At 43.8% G+C, this 12,061-nt stretch overlaps 1 protein-coding gene across 2 annotated transcripts in view; it reads left to right on the top strand.

Annotated features, from left to right (window-relative positions):
* The first annotated feature begins 1,089 nt into the window (after window positions 1–1,089).
* Window positions 1,090–12,061, top strand: part of LOC106936717 (zinc finger protein basonuclin-2-like) — a 76,918-nt gene continuing 65,946 nt past the window's right edge. The window contains exons 1-3 of one of the 2 annotated variants that reach the window (XM_015017896.1): window positions 1,090–1,492; window positions 2,035–2,385; window positions 5,034–5,096. In XM_015017896.1, the coding sequence (XP_014873382.1) occupies window positions 1,490–1,492; window positions 2,035–2,385; window positions 5,034–5,096 (417 nt within the window). In that variant the 5' untranslated portion in view covers window positions 1,090–1,489. The remainder of the gene's footprint in view (window positions 1,493–2,034; window positions 2,386–5,033; window positions 5,097–12,061) is intronic. The other variant, XM_015017897.1, reaches the window with a different exon arrangement.

The following is a 12,061-nucleotide window of genomic DNA, read 5'->3' as shown; positions in this document are numbered from 1 at the left end:
ACAAGAGGAGAACAAAAGCAATGAAGACCGGACAGGAGGAGAAAAGAGAGTTAAGATGTAAATTAAACACACTTGACAAAAAGACGTTCAGACACATGCTGCACTTTTCTCTCCGTGTACGTCGCCGGAACGACGGGTGTGATAATCTCAGCAAAGGTTAACTCTGCACTGCCATTAGTGGCTGCTACAAAAGGCTTTTAACAGACAGCCAGGCAGCTGTCTGCAGCAATTTAGCACAAAATCTGAAGTGACTCTATAGATCAGAGGCCGTTTAATGCAGCTGGGGAGAGAAGTTCTCCGTCTGTCCCTCTCTGCTGCTGATCTGCCGTGGAAAGATCACGGTGACATCTCCGTGGAACCCCGAACCGGCTCCGTCATTTCTCTAATGACGGCCTGATTGTGGGGAAAGGAGGAGCAGAAGGTTGTAGATGAGGGAGGGTGTCTTCATTGTTTGAGATGCTGTGTCAAAGGAAATTTTTCCCCCCTCTTCTTTTATCCTCCTGTGTGTCTTTTTCTCCGTGTCTGTCTCCTTCTACTCCTCCATCCCTCATTTTATTCCCACACCTTTGCTGCTGTGGGGACCAATTTGGCTAAAATGGAACCTCTTCCTCATTTTTTTCTTAATTAAAATCTGAGCGCCTCCACGGAGCAGCAGGAGGAGGAAGAGGAGGAGGAGGAGCGCGGAGATGGTGGCAGATTGCTGCTGTTTCCATTAGTGCTTCATTAGAACTGCTGGAAATCAAACAAAGGCTGCGGAGTTTTTAATGACAACTGAAGAAACCTGTGTGTGTGAGGTGCCACGTCGTTTACACACGCACAAACAGCTGTTAAATACAGAAAATGCTGACTACAAATAATTACTTTTTTGTGGCGCCCCCAATAACGCAGCGCCCCAGCGCGTCGCAAAAGCGAAACCCCGTTTTTTTTTTTTTTTCGTTGCGGAGGAGAACCAAGTTGCTGCCGGCCACTCGCAGCAGCCCACATGGTAATGAGGCAGGGGGACACGCAGCTAACTCCCCCTTCCTCCTCCTCCTCTTCCTCACTGCCCCCACCTCCCGGCCCCGAGCAGAGGAGGGGTGTCCGTGCCGGGGAAGTGTGCAGCGCAGTGTCACTGAGCATCTCAGCGGCACAGTTGAGCCCTCACCGGCCCCGGCACACACACTCACACATTTACTCTCTCTCTCTCTCCCACATTGCTCTCTCTCGCTCACACACACACACACACACACACACACACACACACACACACACACACACTCTGACGCGCTCGGCTCAGTTCCTCCGTGGCTGCGGCGGAGTACAGAGGAGTCAGAGAAGGAAAGAAAGAGAAGGAGAGAGAGAGAGGGAGGACAGGCAGCGGCGCGGACGTCAGGAGAGGGACGGAGTCACACAGAGAGAGGAAGAGACGGAGGCAGGGAGAGGAACGGGATAGCTGGTGGCTCACACTCACTACTCATCCTCACTTTTTCCCGGGACGGCCGCTGGTTTCATGGTAAGACGCGCGACTCCGCTTCGGCTCGTTTCAGACTCAAACTTCAGGCTCAGATTTTGTACTTTTAAGTCAACTTTCCGGTTTGCATTTGTCGAGTTCTTATTTCCAACTTTTTTTTTCTTTTTGGCTGAATATTTGGCAGGTAATCTGTGTTCTGGTGTGTCCACACACACACACACACACACACACACACACACACTCTCTCTCTCCCTCCCTCTCTCTCTCACACACACACTCCCTCTCCACCTTTTATTTTTGTTTTCCTCCATTCTTGCTCAGCTTTTCATCAGCCCCTCTATCCCTCTCTCCAACCTTCCTCACCTACACTCATCATCCTCCTTCTCCTCCCCCAAGATGAGGAGGCCCCTGAGGAGATTCACCCTCTTTTCTCAAACACACACTTCTCCTCAAAAAGAAGAAAAAAACTCAAAGACAACACGACCCCAAAAGAACCCACCTTCGCTGACTTATTTTTCTTCTCTCCTCCTTCACACTCCTCCCTCCCTCCCTCCTGTCCTCCCTCTTTCCTCCTTCTGTCCAAGTCCAAGGAGGCAGAGTTGGATGTGAGAAGCAGCGAGTGCGACCCAGTCCCAGCAGAGCCCAGCAGAGACCCGGAGTCGCCCAGGCCGCCCCCTCCTCCTCCTCCTCCGGCTCAGGTTAACCAACCCACCGGCGGTGTGAGCATCCCGTCCAGCAGCCGGACTCACCCCAGCCTCAGCAGCAGCAGCGGTGGTGGTGGTCAGGGTGGTGTTAGCATTGTTAGCAGTGCTGAGGGAGCAGGCAGCTCCATGCAGTTCAGCACCAGACCGCCTAGCGCCGAGCAGCCGGGCTTCATGGGGACATGGCAGCAGCAGAGCACTGACAGCAACCTCCTCTACAGAATGTCCCAGCAGGTACGTCCGCTGTCGGTCCAGGAGGGGAAAATTCATTTTTCCATCCCTCCGTGTGTGTGTGTGCGTGTGTGTGTGCGTGTGTGTCTGTGTGTTTACATGTTATCTTCCACTTTTTGCTCCTGGAAAGTGTTGGATCTTTAATCAGTGCTGAAAGTATTTATTTTATTTCCTGCTGAATGCATGGACTTCTTTTATTTTATTTAATTCACTAAATATATTTTAAAAAATTATGTAGAAATTATATCCGATTTCAATTGCTTTTAAAGTCTCCATCAGTTGCGGAGTAAGCGGAGTTTCTATCCGTGTTTTGGAGCCTTCAGAGCGGGTAGCAGCTCCGGCAGGTTCCCCCCTCTGAACCGGCTCCTCACCTTCCTGCGGCCGACGCAAGGTGCTCCCGAACCCGGACCACGGCTCATTTCTCCCCCGGTTGCCTCTCACTCCTCTGCTGCCTTTCTTTTTTATTTTCCACTCCAGGTGTAAACCTGCAGCCAGAGCCGGGAGACTCCAGACTTATTTTTAACTCATTTTGGATAAAAAGTCGGAGGAAAGAAGGGAGGAGAGGAATGAGGGGAGAAGTCGGACCTTTGTGAGTGCTCGCGCGCGCGCGAGTGTGTTTGTGTGCTTCAGTTGTCGCGCACGCGCGTGAGGGGAGCCGGTGAGGGTCGTGCGCGCCTGTTAGGGTTGCAGTTAATCACTGCGGGACCTGCAGGCTCCGCCGTACCAAGCGCACGCTGTTACACACCAGGCCGCTGCGGCTCTTGCGCAACAGTTTCTGCGTTGGAAATGAGGAAACTTTTCATTTAATCTTCTCGCTTTTTTTTTTTTTAACCTTGCAACTATCACATCAGGAATAAAATAATTCCGACACGGTTTTATCAGTCTGATAACTGGAATTAATGCTGGAATTTCACCAATATCCAGTTTTAAATTACTTTCCAACCTACAGACGTATGAATAAAATAGCTTATTTATATATATGAGGAAGTGTGGGTGGTAGAGCCTGTTGTCCCCCATTCTGCCGGTGTGAGCAGGTGGATGGGCCCCTGCGCTCCGCATCTGCTGGGGCCCCCCCTCTTCCTCTCCACAAACGCGCATCGTTGTTTCAATGTAATCAGCTGTGGGACTCGCTGTTATTTATCCTTCCGCGCATCACTTAGAAGATATCCTCTGACATAAATTCTCCGAAGGAAGCTCGTTCCTTGACAGACTCGCCTTATTGGAATCTAAGCGATAATGACTTTGTGTTTGCGGAGCCTGGCGCACCCCTGGGGTGTCCGGGCGAGAGAGAGAAAGAGAGAGAGGGAGAAAACCTGTAAAGAAGAGCCGGGTGGCGCGGGGTTTTATAGTTCGTTAGGCCGGATTAGATGTGATCGATACGCAGGAAGAAGTCGGCGCAGCGCGGTGAGTTCAGGAGAGACGCGGCTGCGCCAGAAATCCAAACATCTGACAGGACTTCTCCAAAAATGTGACAAGACTGGAGATGGAGAAATGTTACTTCGATGTCAATAAAAAAAAAAAATCATCGATCCTTCCTGTAGTTTGCAGCAGGTGCCAGATCACCCCATCTTTTAATAACTAATCGATAAGTCTGTTTTCACTTTACTTTTTTTTTCCCACCTCGCGGTGTTTCCAAACCTTCCAACCGACAGGAGAAAATATTACGTTTTATTTCATTTTTAAATTCTGTAATAGTAAAGTGCAAATATTGTAAATGTTTCCTTTTTTATATTATAGATAATATTTATTTAAAGAATATGTGAACACAAAATTGGTGTATTGTTAAAAACAAGCAAAATTAAAAAAGAGGCAGAATAATTTTTCTTGTGTTTTTCCATCCCATCCACCTGCATTATTTTCATTTTTCTTTCTAATTTATTATTATGTATATTTTGTACGTGAAACCCGGAAAAAGCTCGAACTGAGGCGTCTTCTGAAATGAGAATAATTAATGTCTCCAGCTCAAGGCCTCGGTGAGGTTTTTAAATCGTTTTTTAAAGCAGGGAATAAACATCCCCCGCAATCTAAATACAGAAACGCAGAAACAAGGTGCAGTTTGAAAGAAATCAATTAAACAGACTCGATAAATGCTGCCTGGTTTATGAGCTTTGTTCTGACATCTGTGCGCATTTTACGCAGCAAAATAAAACTTTCGTATTTGTTTTAGCACACAGAAGAATTACAAAAATTTGCTGTGAGTTTAATTATTTCCCAGGCATTACGCAGAGATTATATTCGGAGCCCTAATTTACCCGCAACATGCGTGGCTCTGAATATCGACCCCTGCGCGTTAGAAACCCCGCAGATAAGCGCTACCACGGGCCTAATTGGCTCATCAGGGATGTTTCCTCAGTAACAGCAGCCGGAGGCCGCGTCCCTTTTGCTTTTTTTTTTTTGTTTTCCTCTCCGCTTAGTGTCGGAGAAAACGTGGGAACCAGCATCAGGCTTTAAGGGGCTCGTAAAAAAGAAAAAAAAAACTGTCTTCACCTCCAACCTGCAGGTCTGGTGATGCCACCCAGGCGCAGCACATTTCCGTCAAAAAAACAAGAATAAAATAAAATTAAAATTAAGTGCTTGTTTTGAGTCTAAAGCTAAATCTAAATTAGAGTCTCCTTTTTTTTGTTTTTTTGTTTTTTGTTTTGTTTTGAAAGGGTGCAGTAACGCGGCTTCCTTTGAAGGGCGACAGGTCGACAATGGGCCGAGACCTGGAAGAGGTACAGTGGCACCAGAATTTACTCCTGTCTGCTTCCTTCAGACTCTCACTGTGAAACCCAGCAGCTCCACTTAATGCAAGCAGAGAAAATGCAAAAGTTTTTAATGTAATTATTATAATTCACTACAAACTTCTCTGAGTGCATTTCTCACTCCAGCTGTTAAATTTAAGCTTTAAACTTCCTTGTTGTCTGGAACATTTTTTATTTTGCTTATTTGAAAATGGAAAAGTTGAAAATATTTGCCTAATTAAAATCAGAATACACTTATAATTTTAACCCAATTCTTGCTCTTATCAGTATTTTTTCACTGCTTAAATTTTTGCTTGCTTTTGTTTTAAAATACACCCACTGACTTTCAGACGTCATTCGCTCCCACCTGTCTTTTACTCCTTCAGTTGTCTTGTGTCACCATTTTTTTCTGCTACTCAGACGTGGGTTTTAGCCGCGTTTTGCTCCGCTTGCTGTGTGTTTTCTGAGTGAGAGCATTAATCGCTCTTTAGAGCGTGATGACAGACGTATTTGTGGAAAAGCTCTGCTTTGTTTTGTCTGAGGAAAGAAGCAAGGAGGATAATATCCTCTTCAGCGCAGATCACAGTGCAAACTAATCTGCCTATTAACACCCTAATAGACTTATAGCTGCACGTCTGTGTGTGTGTGTGTGAGAGTGTGTGAGAGCAGCTTGTTTTACAGTGTTCGGTACAGGAGTGCTGCATGTTGCTTATGCATTGCTGTTTTCCTGCAGAGCTGGCCTCAGAAGGCAGTGATTTGATGCATATGTGCAGAATTATCCACAGTGAGTGAACGTGTGTGTGCATGTGCGCGCGCGTGTGTGTGTGTGTGTGGTTACATTCGACTGTTATTATTTCCATGTCTGTCTTTGATGGGTCGTTGCACTCGAAGCATATGGATGTCTATACGTGCGCGCATCTGGTGTCGAGGCGTTCGTGTCTCCGCTTCTGCCATTTATTTTTCTGAGTGGGTGGCTCAACAGTCAGATGCCAGTGGTGTGTGTGTGTGTGTGTGTGTGTGTGTGTGTGTGCGCATGCTGGAGGACGAGTGCGAGCGTGTGTGTTGGCTCAGGCTCCATGTGTGTGCGGGTGCGAGGTGAAGTGTCTCTTGGCTGGCCTGATGGAGAGCTGGAGGAGAGCAGAGGTGAAAGAGGAGATTTGCAGGAAAGACATGCACCACTTCCCCCATTACTACTCCTTCTTTTTCTTCTGTCTCTCACCGTTTCTTCTTCTTCTTCTTTTGCATCTCAAATACAAAAACACTTCAGAACTTAAATGCAAAATAAACCTGGTTTGAGGATCCTCTCTGTGCAGAAAGAGAAGTGATTCCTGTTGTGTTTTTTAAAAGCACATACTGACAGCAGAAAGGAAGTTGGTGACTGTTTGCTGTGGCACCTGACGGAGAAACGCCGTCTTAGCAACATCTTCCATTTCTGCACCATTTGAATCTGACTGCAGGATTCTCATGTTCAAGCTGCAAAAACACAAAATCTTACCACGTATTTCTGCTCTAGTTTGTAGTGCAAATATCTGTGTACAGCTGAAATAAGACAAAACTAACTTAAGTTAGTTAAAGCAGCATTTTATTAAGATGTAAGAGCTTGTTATAAGTCAATGAAAAAGTTCCAGTTCCACTGACAGATCATTTCATTTATAACAAAACATTTTTCCCATGTTAAAAGTGAAATTATCTCCCAGTGTAACTAAAACTTTTTCATCAATATTAAATAATTATTGACTTAAAATAAACTCCACAAGTTTGTTGTGTCATATTTCACTTTGTAAGATTTTGTGTTTTTGAATATTTGAAGCAAAATGAAGCCAAATTAATTACCCACTATATTAAAATACTGTAAATTTATAACTCAAATATGTGATTATTTTATCACATATTTGGGTGAAAAGGCTGAGTGAGTCAACTGTTCAAAAATAGAAGACATGAACTACAAAACAAGGTATGCTGGTGAGAGGTGCATCAAAAGATGACCAGAGGTTCAAATCTGCATTTTAAATGATGAAAAATCTAAATTTACTGAGAATTTCCTCCATTTTCAGCACAGAAGTGCATCAACCAACATCACAAGCTATGCAGACATTTGCACTAGAAACTAGATACTTGTTAAGATGTTGTGTTTTTGCAGTACAGTATGTTTGCCCTATTAAGAAGCCACCAAGCTTAGTGAAAGTGGAGGATGCACAAAGTCCCATTCATGCTGTGTTTAGCCAGGCACCAGCTACAGCTAAACTTTATCCAATGACTGCGCCATCGCTGTCCTTCGTTTAAACTCCCGTTAAAGAAGAAAAAGCATCTCTTCTTCTTGGGTAAATATTCTGATCATGTGCATTTTGGGGTCATGCTGCAGCCTCTGCAGTTGTGCAGCGATGCCCTGCAGGACGGGTGAGCGCTGACCCTGACTCTGCATGTGAGACCCGGGGGCAAACAGTGATCAATACGCATCATGTGAGCTGCGCTGCAGGGCTGCGTGTCAGCTGTTTCCTGTTTGTCCCAAGGAGACGCGCCGGCGTGGCCGCCGAGACGCACAGATGCATTCATGAGAGTCGTGTTGGCCTCCTGCAGCAGCGTTGCATCGTCTGAGCTTCACTCCTGCAGGTTTCAGGAACAACATTTGTTCTTTATGTCTGTCTGATTAATTAATGCACCAATTAATCAGACAGTTTTACCTTTTGATCAGTTCTGATCTGTGATTGGTGTGTCAAAAACGGAAAAACCTGAAATTCTCCTAATCTCTAAATGCATCAAAGCTCAGAAATCCCAGCCTTTTCAGTCAATAAATGCATCATGCAGCAGCATGCAGCTTCTCTGATTGAAGCCCTTAATATTCATAGCAATCAAACATTTTACTAAAAAGTCATTTTCAAGATGCTGTACAGAAATAAAGATTAAAAATAATAACAATAGGAACTATAAACACACAGGAAAATATTAAAAGCAAAAGGTTTTCTTTAGTAATAGTAGTAATAAACTTTATTACTATAAATGTCATAATTTGATGTGCTGTAGCAGATTGTAGCTAATTCACTTAACAGAAATATATAAATAACACAATTATAACTACAGCAGAAACACAGACTATTTCTACAGTTAATGTTTACAAATCTAAGCAGTTTTCAACAAGATGTTCATTTGAAAACTACTGACATCAGGTTTCCTTAACCTTTACAAACAAACAATAAAAAAATCAGAATCATCAGCTGAGAGCAGAAAAGCCTGATTGGTGAATCTCTACTTTAAAAAATGTGAGACTCAGACATGAATGTAGCTTTAATAAGGAGAGGGTGGATCATCTGCATCACAGACTTTCTGCTGCTGTGCTGCAAAATATCTGAAATATTTTTTTTATATTAGTATTGTCACAACTACTGCTTTTCATTGTCATTTCTATAATCCTAATGTATTTTTCTTAATTCTGCTTACTTGTCTAATTTGACGTTTGCTGCTGCCTGTCTTGGCCAGGTCACTTTGGTGAAAGACATCTTGATCTCAGTGGGTTTTTATCTGGTTAAATAAAGTTTTAATAATAATAATAACAATAACCTTGTTCTGCTTCTTTTCCTCCTCCTTAAAACAAAAACCCAACATTCAGTCATTTGTCTCTGGGCAGTTTCCTGCATTCAGGAAAAGTTGCCGGTGTGAGGAGGAAGTGTGTGTTTGAAGAGGCAGCCGCTCAGGATGTCAACACCCCACCGCCGACTAATGAGGGGACACGCACGCACACACACACACACACACACACACACACACTCTCTCTCTCTCTCTGATATGACAGGAATGCAGCAGCTGTCACCGGTTTGTGCGACTCGTTGCGGCGGCAGCAGCCCTGGTTCGGGTGACCAGCCCACCGGCATGCTGGGTAATCCCAGATTAGAGGCGTTTCTCTTGCCGGTCCATATGGCGGAGACATTGTCTCGGCCCGTCCTGCAGGCGGAGGAAGGTGACATTCGGTGTGACCTGCGCTAAGTGACAGGAACCCGGGCCATACTTTCACCACGGCTTCTCCCTTTTCCTGTTATTCCTCAACTCCTGTTATGTTGTTTGGCTTGGAGCTGCGCCAGCGCAGCGGGCAAATCGACAGCCCACTATTTTTACATCCGTCTTTAAGGACCCCGTCTGCCGGCTCTCCCTGCCAATTTGCCCCATCAGCAGCGGCAACAAAGGGGAGCTCTCAAGGCAGCGAGCCTTTCATTTCTCTGCTGCCGGTGTGACTAATGTTGTCACTGCTATGTGAAAAAGCACTCAGCCTGGATTGCTATTATTATTGTTAAAACCATCATCATCATCATCATCAGGCTTGTTTATGGTTATGGATAATGATGGTAATTTTGTCCGGGCCTTGCAGTTGACTCTTTCTCCCAACATGCACTGCTGTGTACGTTTTTAGACGCGGGGAAATTACTGAAGTTGTTGTTGAGGGGAAAATGGTTTTTCTATCAGGTAGCACAGCCGCAGCGGGAGGAATGGGGAACTTTGGTTCCATCTCCTGCAGGGGCGCTGCCAGCGGGGGCTTTGGGGCCTTTCATGTTATATAACATTTTTAATGCATGAATGTAGAGAAAAAGACAAGTCTGGATAAGTTGGAACATTTATTTTTATATTAAAAAAAAACAGATGCACCGATTTGACGTTTTATTCCCAGTGCCAATTTCATTTTCTCTTAGTTTTTTAAGATTTCCTTGCTTTAAAAAATGGCCCAGTTACCTCACCCTGTAAGGGTAGATTTACTCCACAAGAATTAGACATATCTGGTTTTAGTGAACTCTGAGTATAAAATTAAAGGTGGACACGAACAAAGTGCATCTGGCAAATGCAGACATGGCATACATTGCCAGCATACATGCATTTGTTTGACTGGGAAACAAATGCACTAATTTTGACTTCTGTAGATTTTTATGCATTAAAAATGTTATTTATTTGTTTCTTCATACAAAAGTCCTGAGCCGGAACATTTGTATTCATGTGTTTCTGGTACGCCCGTATTTCTGATGCACAAGATTTGTTATTACTATTATTTAGAGCTGAAACTGTAAGTCATTAATTTAAATTATCTAATTGATTACATATATGTTTTTGGGGGGTGTTTTTTTTACATACAAAGGTTCCAGATGGAACTTTTTGATTTGTATGTTTCTGGTACGGCCTGTAAGTCTGACGCACAGGCATCATCCTCTAACAACAGCACTAGCTAATAAAGCCGTTTCTCTTGGCCCACTGGGGGTTAATCTCTGCTTCAAAAAATGATCTGATCAGATGCTGGATAATACTGTTGTGCTAAATGGAGTTAGCCTGACAGCGAAGCTAATTAAGGCTAATTTAGCATCTCAAGGCTAACCATGTAGCAGCAATGCAGACGTCCCCAGTGCTAACGTTGGCGTCCACAGTCCACATTTCTATAGATGGATTTTGAAACTCTGGAAAGCTGAATGGCAGATTGGAGCATTTTGCTCCAATCTGATGGTTAAATAACATAAATAAGAGATTAAATATCTGTTGTGGCATTTATATGCCTATTTATTCAATAATTATGTCTATTTATTCAATAATTATGTCTATTTATTCAATAATTTAGCAGCAAAAAGTGTTTCTGAATTGAAAATGTTGCTTATTTTGTTATGATTAATATGCACACAATTAATTACAGACCTGATGTGTCTTAGCTGCTGCTGCTGCCCAGTGTGTGTAAATAACGGTGCAGTTGTTCCTGTGTGTGTGTGTGTGTGTGTGTGTGTGTGTGTGTGTGTGTGTGTGTGCGCGCGCGTGGGCGCGTGCGTGTGTATTTACTTGTATATAATGCATAAAGAGGACCACATTAACTGCAAAATAAATGCAAAATGTTACTTTGCACAAACTGATGCCGAACACTGCAAAAACACAAAATCTCACCAAATATTTTTGTTTTGTGCAAATATCTTAGTACACTTAGAATAAAACAAAACTAAATTATGAATAGCATTTCAGCAGGAAATATGAGCTTTTTTAGGTCAGTCTGTCTTAAATATTGATTTAAAAAGTACTAGTTCCACTGGAAGATTGTTTATTAAATTTCTAGCTAGTCCTTTTTTATAAAAAATATTTAGGAAATATTGATTTAAAACAAACTCTTATTTCTTGCTGAAATGTTACTGGTAAGTTAGTCTCATTTTAAGTGCAGTAATATGTTTTCACTATAAACTAGACCAGAAATTCTTGGTGAGGTTTTGTATTTTTGCACTGAACAAATCAGATGTTCAAAATCCTCAGAATTTCTGTTCTGACCCGGTTTTGAATATTTCTGGGCCTCCTTACCAAACTTTTCCTGATCTTTTGATGCATTCGCGGAGGAGGAGGGAAGGCGATGGCGGCTACTCTTCTCCTCGCCCTCTCCTGTTGGCGGCCATGTTTTATTCTGCGCCTATCTCTCCGCGCTCCGCTCGGCCGGGCTCTGTTCTGCTTCCAGTCTGCCGCGGGGATCTGATTGCTGGAGGCCCAGGGAGGATTTTAGGGTGGTTCTGGAGAAAGGGAGGCTAGTGGTACAGACTGTGGTTGGCGGCGAGCCAAAGTACACACACGTGCACGCGCACACATCAGCAGCACATGCTCACTTAAACACATCCAGTCCCTTCAGGTACAGATACACTTTTTCCTGTTCTTTTCCTCAGAATGAGCAACAAGTTCCTTTGAATCTGCAAACTTCAGCCTACGCTCATTAGCCTGCTACTTTCTGTTGCGAGCAAAGTGTTAAAGCCACATGTGTTAGCATTTGTTTGTGTGCTCTGCTGACTTTGTAAAGATGTTGGATTAATAACATTTAATGGCCACTGTTAAATGCAGCTGCCCTGGCATCCCACAGCTTGTGCTTTTTTTTTTTTTTCTGGCAAGCTTTTGTCTTTGTAGGTATTTGTGTGTTTGCAGGCAAAGTAGAAAAATATCACTGAGTGTGTGTGTAGACCTCACCTGGCTGT

The sequence above is a fragment of the Poecilia latipinna genome, unplaced genomic scaffold (genome assembly GCF_001443285.1).
Source record: "Poecilia latipinna isolate Pla-1442-1.1 unplaced genomic scaffold, P_latipinna-1.0 Scaffold2201, whole genome shotgun sequence".
Classification (NCBI taxonomy): Eukaryota; Metazoa; Chordata; class Actinopteri; order Cyprinodontiformes; family Poeciliidae; genus Poecilia; species Poecilia latipinna.
This window is presented reverse-complemented; position numbering and strand designations above follow the sequence as displayed.